General features: G+C 32.1%; 1 protein-coding gene across 6 annotated transcripts in view; it reads right to left on the bottom strand.

Annotated features, from left to right (window-relative positions):
* Positions 1-2,454: 2,454 nt before the first annotated feature.
* The window catches only part of CD2AP (CD2 associated protein), a 188,958-nt gene continuing 177,158 nt past the window's right edge, over positions 2,455-14,254 (bottom strand). For 3 of the 6 annotated variants that reach the window (XM_051997108.1, XM_051997107.1, XM_051997110.1), the window contains 3 exons: positions 8,401-8,570; positions 5,542-5,605; positions 2,455-2,565 (listed from right to left, as the gene is read on the bottom strand). In XM_051997108.1, the coding sequence (XP_051853068.1) occupies positions 2,524-2,565; positions 5,542-5,605; positions 8,401-8,570 (276 nt within the window). In that variant the 3' untranslated portion in view covers positions 2,455-2,523. Of the gene's footprint in view, positions 2,566-5,541; positions 5,606-8,399; positions 8,571-14,254 lie in introns of those variants that run through there. The other 3 variants (XR_007953545.1, XM_051997109.1, XM_051997112.1) reach the window with 2 other exon arrangements.

Here is a 14,254-nt window from a genome sequence, read left to right as displayed (position 1 = left end):
ATGAATTCTTTCATGAAAAACCTGGGCTGACCAAAAGGGGTTTTTAACAACTCTCTGACTGCCACTAACCTCATCAGTTTGACACTTCCTTCCTCAGTTCATTTTACAGATGAGGAAATAGAGGCAAACAGGATTAAGTGACTTGCCCAGAGCCAAACATTAGTAAGTATCTGAAGTGAAATTTGAACTCAAGTCTTTCTGATTACAGGCCTGACACTCTTATCTACCATTTTTTGTAATTGATCTTAAGTACTAAACTGACTTTTTGTGTGAAAATACATTAATAGCTACCAGTAAACTATTTCAAAAAATCCTAGGTAGAAAATGTTTGTGGCAGCCCTGTTTATAGTGGCTAGAAGCTGGAAAATGAATGGATGCCCATCAATTGGAGAATGGCTGGGTAAATTGTGGTATATGAATGTTATGGAATATTATTGTTCTGTAAGGAATGACCAGCAGGATGAATACAGAGAGGACTGGCGAGACTTACATGAACTGATGCTGAGTGAAATGAGCAGAACCAGATCATTATATACTTCAGCAACAATACTGAATGAGGATGTATTCTGATGGAAGTGGATATCTTCCACAAAGAGAAGATCCAATTCAGTTCCAATTGACAATGATGGACAGAATCAGCTACACCCAGAGAAGGAACACTGGGAAATGAATGTGGACTACTTGCATTTTTGTTTTTCATCCCGGGTTATTTTTACCTTCTGAATCCAATTTTTCTTGTGCAATAAGAGAACTGTATGGATCTGTACAAATATATTGTATCTAAGATATACTTTAATATGTTTAACATGTATAAGACTGCCTGCCATCTGGGGGAGGGGGTGGAAGGAGGGAAGGAAAGGAAAAGTTGGAACAGAAGTGAGAGCAAGGGACAATATTGAAAAATTACCCATGCATATGTTCTGTCAATAAAAATCTATAATTAAAAATAAAATCCTTGGTAGAACTATGTTCACATTTGAAGGGTTTGACACATTACAGAGCAGCGCATCTAGTTGGCTCAGGTGACTAGAACACAGGAACCTGAGCTGGAATCAGGCCTTAGATACTTATTAGCTGCATAATTCTGAGTAAGTAATTTAAGTTCTCTGTGCCTATTGTGAGAATCAAAGGAGATAATAGTTATAAATAGCTTTAAACAAGTTATAGTTACCATCTATAGCAAATGTTATATAAATGTTAGCGATTATATATATACATATACATATATATATATATATACACACACATATATATATATGTAAGCTGTTGTATAATTTTGAAAAAGGACCATATTTAGTTTAATAACAAATGTGATACTATGGTCTCTGAAATAAAATAGCATTCTTCATAAAGTTATTATTTACACAGCAGTTCAAAATAACTTCAAAAAGTTACTTAGTTTAATTAGATAAACATTTCTTAAACTGAGTATTTACATTATGAGTTGACTGCTCTGAAAAAGTGTGATCTTATGACAGATTTCCAAGATGTGTACTTTGTTTTGTTAATGTGAGGATGAAGGGGGATTAAAATATAAGACCACAGACTGGGTCATATTTGAATCTACAAAATAAGCAAAGAAAAAAGCAATGAGGCTGGTGTTTATAATTTGAATATGCTGCAGTTTTTAGAACACTGAACTGAAGGGATGGTTTTTTGGCTGCTTAGTTTTAACAGATTTAGGAAAATCTTATTCTTTTAAAAAATGCTTAATGATGAAAATATGGTTTAATAATAAGTGTGTGTGTATATATATATATTTTTTTTCATATTTCTAAAACATTTCATGTACTTACCCCTATATACATATAGGGGTAAGTACATGAAATGTTTTAGATATCAAATTTATTATATTTCATAAGCTATTTTTATCTGCACATGTGATAGATTCATCTACTTTAGGGTGATATTTCTATTTTGTCACTCAAATGATAAATAGCACTGCAGACATATTAGTCCAACAGTGTAATAATTTTATATATACAAACATATATAATATAACTTCATATATATGTATGCATACATATATGTATAAAATATAAATGCATATATATAAATGTTCTAAGTACCTTTTGAATTATAGGAAAAATAACTACTACAGGTTAGTGATTATTAAGCTAATGTGTCCCTCCCACAGGTTACTTGAAAATATATCAGCCTATTTATAGTATAGACCTCTTTAAAACTTATATTGTCACTATATAGTAAAAATCTATTACCAACTTACTCTCCTTTTTATACAAATTCATTGGTATTTCTATAAAACAGAAAGAAAAAAAAGAGGCTTGCAATTCTAGCACAGTAAGAAATAAGGCCTCTTTTGCATATTGGCAACTAAAATAAAATACTGAGTTTTTATCTTTACCCTTTCTTTAAGATATGAAAACTCATGTACTCAATTTTTTCCCTACAGCTCACCAAATATCTTTTGTTACATGGAAGTAAACAAGTCAGTTTTCAGTTCACATTCTTATTTATGAATCACTGGCCAAGGAAGTACACATAGTCTACATCACACCTCCTTCAAGAAGTCAGGACTAGTTTTTTCAGCTTTTCTATTGCCACCTAAAAAAGAAAAAAAAAAAAAACAGTATAAGCAACAATGGCATCTTGGTTGCATTAAAGCTTTTCTTATCCCTCAGTCTTACATCTTGATGTTTTTACATTTTCAACAATGACAAAATCAACATAGACCATAGTTTCCATTTTCTTAAAGCACCTGACAAGTTTAATTCCTATGAACTTGATAAGAAACAGACATTTGAACCAGTGCTATAGTAAGGAGATACTGAAAACTGGTACAAAGATTTCACACTTAAGAAAGGTAAATATTTTTATATTTTAAGAAAGAAGGAAGTGTGATGTCAACAGTCAAGAAGCAATAATAAAGCTCAATCTCTGTGCTATGGAATAAGCATGTGATTTTGGATCAATCCCTCAACCTTTTTGAATTAGCCAATTGCAGAAGAGAGTATGAGTTGATTTGAGAGGGGAAAAAAATACTCAACTTGCTTAATTTAGGGCCTAGTTGAGCTAATATAACTAATTTATAAAGAGCCTAGTCCATAGTGTTTTTTGATTTTCTGCAACTCTATTCCATGAACAGAACTCAAAGAAGAAAAGCACAGTGATCTATGGCTGGAGTTTGGTAGATATGATGGCAACATGGTAAGAGGCGCCAAGGTTTTGAGAGCATAGGGCAGGGTTCAACAAAAGGAAAGGAGAAAACGATGTAGGATGCTGGCTTGGGTAAGAAATGATTAGTGGAATGGTGAAGATGGTGAAGATAAAGATGAAAATAAGGGGGTGTATATAGTTGAGGGAAAGGCACAGTTATCAGAAATTATGGTCAGATAAAGGAATTTCAGAATTCATGCAAAGTGAAGTGGAACCCTTATAGGTGAGTAGAAAAAGAAAATGGGAAGTTAATATATAAGCCCCAAGTCTGAGGTCAAGAAATGAGGAGGAAAAAATAATTGTCAACCAGATACTGAACTAAGTGAGGAAAAATGCAAAATATCTGGGGAGTAGAAGGGTAGGGAGAAGATGTCAAAATAAGATCAACACAGATCTGTGAATTGGGCAATAAATTTAGGTAGTGTAAAAATCAAAGGAGGAAAGGTTGCTTATTTAATCTTGCAGAAGGAAAGATTGGAAATGAGGCCGAAGAACAAAGTATTCTGATTCCCTGGACATGACTAGTAAAATTGGAGGAGGAAGGGCATTTAGGAAAACAAGGATAGTCTATACTGGAAAGGGCAGAGAAAGGAGCAAAGTCTTTAGGAGGGAGCCGAGTCTTAGTGAGTGCCAGAAAATGAGAAAAGGAAGTCAGGTAACCATTTTAATAAACAATGAATGAAGATCTGACAAGCATATGCTAGACATTTAAGTATTTATCTTTAGAGATAATCTTCTTAGAGAAAGACTTTAATTAAAAAAATACATTAACTATTAAGATGCCAGAGAATCATTCATGTGTATATGTGTATTTACAAACTTTTTATATGTATATACGTATGCTACTTTGTATGTAAAACTAGGAAATCTTAAAATGGTTAGAATTAAAATGCAGCCACAATTGGATAGTGTCTTCATTGTGTGAGAAAAATGATCATACAGATTTTCTGGTTCTGTATTTTAATTTTCAGTACTTTGTTCTTGCTTCTCTCTCTCTTTTTGTCTCTAAATCTTCATCTTATGAATAAGTATATACATAAATATAAAAATAATAAAAGATTAGCAGTTGGAAGATCAGGAAAGAATTATATCACTTATTAAATAATTACATTTCCTTTACAATTGACTTTGTTCTGTTCAATTAAATGAAAAATGGATATTAAGAAAATTAATTATTATGAATCAAGTACCTCAAATAACCATAAGTATGCTAATGCTTTTATTCTACAATTTATGTTTTTCCATTCTCTCCCAAATAGATTTGAAACTAAATTTTAGTTTTTCCTTTTTTTAAATGCATTCAGCTAAACAAACTTATCAAGTACCTTCTATGACGTGAGTGAAACAATGGCAAAGAAATTTTAGATGAGTCCTAGTGCCTGTTTCTTAAGCAGCTGAAAATATAGTATATATAGTCTCTATAAATGATAAATGCAAAATAATATGACCAAATAATACACAAGTATATATAGCAAGTACAACCAAAGGACTATGTGAGATCCATAATATCATCTACATTGGGCTTTAAAGGATACACAGAAATTTGGAAAGTTTAGGGATCGGGTTTCAGGGGGGAAAAAGTGAAATTTATATATGAGAAGGCAAATATTCAAGTTTGGTTGAAGTATAGATATGAAAAAGGGATTTGTTATGAAATAACATGCTAAGTTTCTAGAACTCTTCTTGGCAAGAATAGGGAACCACTGAAAGATTTTTAGTGGAAGAACAATAAACAGATCTATGTATAAGGAAGATTAGTTTGGAAACACTATGAAAGATAATTTGGATGGGAAAAGAGCAGAGGCAAGAACTATTATTGTAAATATATTGCAATTGTCCAGAACTTTGTAATAAAGGTAAATATAATAGGAATTAGCACCTGAAATATAAGATAAATATATAGAAAATAATTTTTCTTCTACATCTCTTCTGTTTCCTAAATAGGACATAACTTACTGGAAGACAGGACCAAACTTTTCAATAATTTTTTTTTCCTCTCCTCCCTTTATTGCTTGATAATACTAATGTAGTGGATTTTCAATCAAGAAATTTCCTTCTCCAAATCAAATAGGCAGCTTTACTTATGGTCTTAAGACAGATGCTTGAAGTATTAACTAGTTAAGTGACTTGCCCAGAATTCACACAGTGCTAACTTGTATTTCCCATTCAGCATCCTGATTGATGCCAAATTTCTATCTACTATGCCTTGCCTCTTTCTCCTTTAAATTTTCAAAAACAAAATAAAAGTCCTGTCTTTCAACAGTACAAAGTAGCTTATTCTATACAATATCGATATTCAGTGTGTTTGTTTAGGACTCACCAATATTTTCACTTTGATGACAAAATACTGCAAAATTAAATTACCTCTAAGTTGCTCCTCATTGCTTTTTCCTCTTCTAATTCTTTTCTTATTTTTTCTAGTTCCTTCCTGGAAAACGAAAATAACTTTAGAGATGTGTGTAGAAGCAAAAATGGCCATCCACTGATATGCACACATTTTAAATTTCTAATCCAAATTGTTAAATATCAAAAGTTTTTAAAACAGAAAAATTAACACTAAAAAAAGCTAAAATGTAGTCAAATTTTCTAATAATGAAATTAAAGAAAAGTAAAATAGAAAATATTAGGAAGCTTCGAATAAAGTTTATAAATTTAGATAATATGGTCTTCTTTACTTGATCTGCCAGATTGAGGGCATAATTCACTGAGTAAATTCAGTGCTAGGAAAGGTCCATGCTATTCCCAATTATCTCTATTCAGCAGAGATCAAATATTTTCTGTTTTATAATATGGTAAATATTTAAAAGAATTCAATGCAAAGTTCAAGAAAACTTCATGCCTATCATATTAGGGCAGATTATTTAACTCAGAGAAAGTAATTTTCAGTGGTTTAGACTAAGTACATCTTTACAGTATTCATACAAACAAAACTGATCATTATTAAAAAACAAAAAAGATAAATTCCTGGTTGAGATCCCCATAAATCTTACAACTCAAATGCACCTAAATAATAGAACACATAATAAAAAGGTAAGACTATATTGCTCAAAACATAATTGTAAACTTTAACTACCTAAAGAAAAATTCCATGCTACTACTTTCATTTCATATGTACATATATACCTCTACCTGTCCACACACACACACACACACACACACACACACACACGCATCTTCCCTTCAAATCTGATATCTCAATTCAGTATGGGGCTAAGACTTGGTTTCTGAAAGCTATGACTGCAGGATATAAACTATGGCATATTACAAGAAGCGGGGAAAGCTTTTTAAGACAGAATAGTGATGCTTGCCTTTCAAAGGCCTGCCTAACAAAGTTGGACGAGGCTCATCTCAGGTGAAGAATTTTTTCCTTCACTGAAACTAATTATGAGCATCTTTTAAAGTGCTGAGGTTACAAACTACCGTGATGGAAGACAACTATGTCCATAGAGGCGAAATTACAGATTCTTGAAGTATGTTGGATGTTCCTGAGATAATAAAAAGTCAGAATTTAATGATCTAAGGCTGTCTCCCTATCTCAAGTAAGCTGAGAGCTCAGCAGCTCAGACTCACAGGCCCATCCTTTCTGGTGATTTGCACAAAAAACTCTCTGATCTCTGACATGAACTCATTTGCTTTTCCTAAATAGTCTGGTGGTCCCCTATTCACAGGAGCTTCCTATATTGGTGCTAAATTCACTAAAGACACCTGATTGGCTTTAATTCTAGGGCAGCTCAGAATTCCTGAATTTAAGAGATGACCATCTTCCAGCTACGCAAGACTAGAACTCCAAGCATGCGTTCACCAGGCCTAGCCAGATTTTGTTGACAAAACAATACAAATCAGGAGTTCCTAATCTTTTAAGATTACCATATGTTTAAATAGTTATTTTTGTAATATTGAATAAAATCTAGGATATTTCTATTCTCTAGGAGCCAAATTGGCTCACAAAAGATATACTTTAGCTACTCCAAATGGGAAATATTTCCTTTGAATACCAGTCAACTGCTGTTTAGTTGTTTTTCAGTCAAGTCTGACTCTTTGTGACCCTATTTAGGATTTTCTTGGCAAAGATACTAGACTGGTTTGCTATTTCCTTCTCCAGTTCATTTTACAGATGGGGGAACTGAGGCAAACTTAAGTGACTTGCCCAGGACCACACAGCTAGTAAGTGTCTGAGGCTATATGTGAACTTAGGAAGATGAGTCTTTTTAACTCCAGACTCTTATTCTCTGTGAAACCTAGCTGCCCCATCATTCAGCTAGGAAGCATTTATTAAACTACTACATGCTTAGCCCAATTTATAAATTAGTACTACATGGTTTATACTATACATTTTCTGGCTCCTTAAAGATGCTATTTTTAATTTACAAAGTCCTTCTTCCTTCCCTTCAATAAAGATTGAATTATTCTTCACATTTTTAGATAATTTTTACAATGTATACTAGAAGAAAAATAATTTGAGTAAGAAACTTTTAGTAATTAGAGTTTGCATTATTTGAACTCTAAGGAAAAGTAACTGTTCTAAATAAATAATTAAAATTTACTAAATTTTATATCAAGGCAGCTAGGTGATACCATTTAGAATACTAGTCTTAGAGTCAGAAAGACTCCTTTCATGAATTCAAATCCAGACTCATACATTTACTAGTTGTGTGACCCTGGGCAAGTTATTTAACCTATTTTGCTTCAGTTTTTCATCTGTAAGATGAACTAGAGTAGGCAATCACTGCAGAACCTTTGCCAAGAAAATCCCAAATAGAATCACAAAGAGTTTAACATGACTGAAATGACTAAACAATAACCACAAATTTTATACAGAACACATCCTGAAGTTATAGAATAGTTATATATAGTTATAGAATTTTCCTTTCTAATAAAAGACTATTAAGAACCATTTTCCCAAAAAGATTGTGGTTATATATACAGATGGAGGCAATCATTATTTAAATTTTCCATTCCCTGCAAAAGCACATTTTATCATTAATTAGAGATAACCTACAAATAACCAAAACAAATTTTGTTTTAAAATTATGTTGGTATGGAGTAGCATTAGAAAAGAGAGGGTTGAGTATATGTTGAATTATATGTTCTATTAAAGGGATAAAATATCCTAACCTATTTTTGGAGGTTATTTAATTGAGGGGAATGGAAAAATATATTCTTCTAGCTCTGACATAGCATGAATCTTAATTCCCAAAGAGAAAAAATAAAAGCAAGATTTACCCATGCTCCCTTTTGATTATTTCTACAACATTCAATAGGTCAAGAACCAGTAACCTAAGGTCATCTATCAGGCTTTTCTTCCCTTCATCAATTTCTCCTTTTGTTTTGACATTTGCTGTACTGACATTTTTTCTAGTAGAAACTGAAGCTGCTGAAGAGTACACAGATGTCTGAAAAGGAAAAATACAAATTCAGCAAAACTTTATCACAGAATAAGTAGCTTAAAAATCATGTGGAAAGCTAATTGTGGAAAGGGGAAGTTGTCTAAAGAAATGATAGGAAACTTCTGGGGGTGGAGTCAAGTACAGGAGGCCCTATAGCCAAATTCTCCCAACATTTCCCTCCAAACAACTTTAAAATGAGGTCTTAAATTAAATTCTGGAGTAATGAAGCCAGCTAAAGGAGGGGGGTAAGACGTTTTTCAGCCTGATACACATTATAAGGGCAAAAAGAGATATCTGTGATGCTGGCATATGAGCTAGTCCAGAACTCATAAGGCAGCAAGACTAGCTTTGGGTGTCAGAAGCAGCAGTAGCCATCAGCAGCTTTGGCAGCTCCTGGTGAGAAAGAGAATACATGGGATATCTGTTCTAGCTCCAAACGCAGGACCAGTGCTGTTTGGCAACTCCATTGTCTGTATCTACTTCTATATCATAGTTCTAGGCCATAAAAGAATGCTTTGGATCACAAGGGAGCAGGGGTCTTGTGGAATTGCATCACTTGTGGTCACAAGAGAACAGGGACACTAATGAGTAGCATTGCTTGTGCTTTGAAAGGAATCAGGGGCCCTTCCTGGATAAGGACCGGAGCACAGACCAGGAGAGCAGTATTCACACCTCTCCACAGATCATACCACTTTAAAAGCACTGAAACCCCCCAGAACTAGCTCTGAGAACAACAGTGTGAGAATGCCTGAACTTGAGATAATGCCCCTGTACTCTCACCCCAGGAACAGAATTCAACTTTAAAGTAAAGTTCAAAATCAAGAAATAGACTAAAAAAATAAGCAAGCAAGCAACAATAACAACAAAATAACCTGGCCAATAGAAATTATTATAATAACATGGAAGATGATCAAGACACAAACTCAGAAGAAGAAATTATGTCAAAACAGTTACAAGTAACATCTCTGCTTCCTCTCCCAAAAAAAATGTGAATTGGACACAAGCCCAATAAGAATCCCTGGAAGAGCTAAAATTATTCTGAAAATCAAATAAAACAAATACACATTATAAAACAAGCTCAAAAAATCAATCAATATTTCTATATATCACCAACAAAGTCCTACAAGAACTAGTAAAAGATGCCCCATTTAAACTAACCGTATACTGTATAAAATACTTGGGAGTATACTTACCAAGACTCAGGAACTACTCATGACATGAACATAATTATACAATATTTTTAGACAAACAAAGGTATATTTAAATAATTAAAGAAATATTAACTGTACAAGAGCAGGCAGAGTCAACATACTAAAAAATAATTTACCTAATTTATTCAATGACATCTCAAACTACCAAAAATTATTTTACTAAGCTAGAAAAAATAATAATAAAATTCATTTCAAAACTCAAAAGGTTAATAAGATCAAATGAATTAATTTTTAAAAATAGAAAGGAAGGAGTATTAATGGTAGCAGATCTTATACTATATATAGAGAGAGAGAGAGAAAGAGAGAGAGAGAAAGAGAGAGAGAGAGAATAGCACTTATCAAAATTATCTGATACTGGCGAAGAAAGGTACATTGGTGGAATAGAGTAGACATACAATATACAGTAATAAATGATTATAGTAACCTTGTGTTTGTCAAGTGTAAAGATTTAAGCTTCTGGGGCAAGTATATACTGTTTGGTAAAAAAAAAAAAAATTGTTGGGAAAACTGGAAAGCAGTTTGACAGAAATTATGTATAGACCAATATCTTACACTATTTTTCAAGAGGTCAAAATGGATACATGATCCAGATATAAAAGGAGATAGCGTAAGGAAACTAGAAGAACATGGAACATATCTATCAAACTTATGGAGAGAAGAATTTATGTATAAACAAAAGATAGAAACAACCATTGTGAGATGTAAAATGCATAATTTGATTATATTAAATTAAAAGGGGGTTGTACAAAAATAAAACCAATGTAGCCAAAATTAGAAGGAAAGCAGAAAATGGGAAAAAATTTATAGGACATTTCTTGGACAAAAATTTACTATTCTCATATGGAGAATTTTGTCAAATTTATAAGAAAATGAGTCATTCCCCAACTGATATAAAGAAATCAAAACTATACATATAGTTATATAAAAATGCCCCAAATCATTAATGCTTAGAGAAATATAAGCTAAAACAACTTGGAGATACCATCTCATTACTTATTGGATTAGCAGCAATGCTAGAAGGGAGAAATAACAAATGTTGAAGGAAATGTGGAATAAATGGGACATAAATATACAGTTGATGGAACTGTGAGTAAATATAACTATTTTGGAGTATAATCTGAAATTATGCTCAAAATAAAACTCCATATGCCCTTTCACGCAGAAATACTACTGTTAGATCTCTTTCCCAAGATGATCAGGGGAAAAGGAAGAGAACTTATATGATCTAAAATATTTATAGCAGCTCTCTTTGTGACGGTTAGAAACAGAAATTGAAATGATGCCTATCAATTGGAGAATGGCTAAACAAACTGTAGTATACGATTGTGATGGAATGTTCCTATGTTATGAGAAATAATGAACTGGTTAATTTTAGAAAAAAATGGGAAATTTTGCATGAAATAATAAAAAAGCTAAGTAAGCAGAACTAAGAAACATTATGACTAGTAACAGCAATATTGTTTGAGTAATTATTACAAGTTATTTTAAGTATTATAAACACTCCAATCAACAACAAAAGACCTATGAAGAAAGATACTATCGACCTCCAGAGAAAGAACTGATAAACAGAAAGAAGTAGGCATAATATTATTTTACATATATTTATAAATCTGTGTTAAATGGAGACATTTTTTAGTGTAAGGAGGAAGAGATAGAGGAATATAGTTCAAATCTTAAAATGTAACAAATAATAAATTAAATTTTAAAAATCAAATAAGAGTACTAGAGAAAAAAACCTAGAAAAGAAATGAGAGTGAGGCAAGAAAATTATGAAAACACAATTAACAACTTGGTAAAAGAGGCACAAAAAATACTAGGGGGGGAGGGGAGATTCCTTAAAAAACAGAACTGGTCAAATAGAAAAAGAAATATAAAAGATCATTGAGGAAAATCATTCCTTAAAAATTAGAATCAGGCAAATGGGAGCTAGAGATTCCATGAAATATCAAGAAACAATGCAACAAAGTCAAAAGAATTCAAAAATAAGAGAAAATGCAAAATATTTCATTGGGGGCAAAAACTGACCTGAAAAACCAGGTAGAGATAATTTAAGAATGATTTGACTACTTGAAATCCATGATCAAAGAATCAACCTAGACATGATTTTTGAAGAAATTATAGAGGAAAATTGCTCTGATAACCTAGAACCAGAGGGCAAAATAGACATTTAAAGAAATACACTGCTCACCACCTGGAAGATATTCCAAAATGAAAACTCCAGGAATATTATAGCTGAATTTCAGACCTCCCAGGTCAATGAGAAAATACTTCAAGCAGTCAAAGAGAACAAAAAAAAGTTAACTACCTAAGTAAAGATCAGTTAAGATCATATAGGGTTAGCCACTGCCACATTAAAGGAGCGGAAGTCTTGGAAAATAATATTCTGGAAGGCGGCCAAAGAGCTAGGATTAGAATCAAGAATAATGTACCCAGAAAAAATAAGTATAATTGGGGAGGGAGGGAAAGGGGATTGGATATTTAGTGAAATAGAAAAGTTTTGAGTATTCCTAATGAAAAGGCAAGGGCTGAATAGAAAATATGACTTTAAAATACAAGACTTATGAGAAGCATAAAGAGGTGAATTTGAAAGAGAAACATAATGGACTCAATAAGATTAAACTGTTTATATTACTTTACTAGCAGATAATATCATAACTTCTAAGAAGTTATTATTATTAGAACAGTTAGGACTGTACATAGATAAAGGAAAGAGGAATGAGTTGATTATTTGGGGACAATCTAAAAAAAACCTGGATGGTCTAGAAAAGGGGGAATAATAAAGAGGAAGAATGTGTGAAATTATCTCACATAAAAGAGACACAAGAACGAAAGCTTTTACAGAGGAGGGGAAAATATTGGGAGAGGAATGAGCAATATCTAAGCCTCACTCTGATCTGAACTGTTTCAAAGAGGGAAGAATATACATGTGTACATAAACACATGTCTACTCATTTGGGTACAGACATTTCTCTTATTTAACAGGGCAGAAGGAGGGAAAAGCGGAAAGAAAAAAAGGTGATGGGGAATGGGATAACAGGGAAAGTAGATTGAAAGGCAATGGTAAGGAGCAAAACTGAATAGGGATGAAAGAAAAAGAAATGGATAAACAACAGAAAATAGGACGGAGGGAAATTCAAAGTTAGTACACATAACTGTGAATGTAAATGGGATGAATTCACCCATAAAGAAGCAGATACCAGAATGGATTAGAAAAGAGTATAACACTATGTAATACACAAGAAATAAAACTGAAACAGAAGGACATACATAGTGTTAAAATAAAGTACTAGAACAGAATTCAATATGGTTTTGCTGAAGGAAAAAAGCAGCAGTGGAAATCATGCTCTCAAACAAAGCAAATGCAAAAATAGACCTAATTAAAAGAGAGAAACAGAGACACTATATTTTGCTAAAAAGTACCATATTCAAAGGAAGTATTGTCACTACTAAATGTATATACCAAACAGCATATCATCTGAATCCTTAAAGAAAAGTTTGGTGATGTAGAGGAGGTAATTAAAAGTAAAAACTATATTCAAGTGGAGCCCTCAACTTCACCCTCTCAGAGTTAGATAAATTTAACCATAAAAATAAATAGGAAAAAATTTGATGATGAATAGAATTTTAAAAAATTTAAATATAATAAGACCTCTGGAGAAACCTGAATGTGAATAGAAAGCCTTTTTCTCAGCTATATATAGCACTTTCTCAAATATTGATCATGTATTATGGCATAAAAAGCTCACCAAAAATGCAGAAAATATAAATGTTAAATGCATTAATGCACTGAATGCAATAATGCAATAAAAATTATATTTAATCAAAGGCTGTGCAAGCATAAATTAAAATTAATTGGAAACTAATTTTATCCTTAAAAAATTACTATGTCAAAGGATAAATCATATAAACAATCAATAATTTCATTAAAGAGAATCACAGAGATGAGGTCACATACCAAAATTTGAGGTATCCAGCAAAAGCAGTACTTGGGGGAATTTTATACTCTAAATGTACATATATCAACAAAAGGCAAAGAGCAGATCAATTAATTGGGCATTCAATAGAAGAAAACTAAAAGAAGAAATAAAAAATTTCCAATTAAACAACAAAATGGAAATAATGAAAATCTAAGAAGTTAATAAAATTGAAAGTTTAAAAAGTTTAATTAATAAAATTAGAAGCTAGCTTTATGAAAAAAGTAGATAAATCATTGGTTAATTTGATTACAAGTAGAAAGAATAAAACCAGATTACCAGAAACCAAATTTAAAATGATAAATGCACCATCAAATAAAGAAAAAATTAAAACAGTTATTAGGAGCTTTTTTTCCCCAATTATATACGAGTAAAACTGACAATTTAAATGAAATATATGGATATTTGAAAAACAGAAACTGCCTAGATTAACAGAAGGAGGAATAGAATACTTAAATAACCCTGTTTAAAAAAAGAAAAGAAACTGAACAAACCATAAATGAGC

Source organism: Antechinus flavipes, chromosome 4 (assembly GCF_016432865.1).
Source record: "Antechinus flavipes isolate AdamAnt ecotype Samford, QLD, Australia chromosome 4, AdamAnt_v2, whole genome shotgun sequence".
NCBI classification, from domain to species: Eukaryota; Metazoa; Chordata; class Mammalia; order Dasyuromorphia; family Dasyuridae; genus Antechinus; species Antechinus flavipes.
This window is presented reverse-complemented; position numbering and strand designations above follow the sequence as displayed.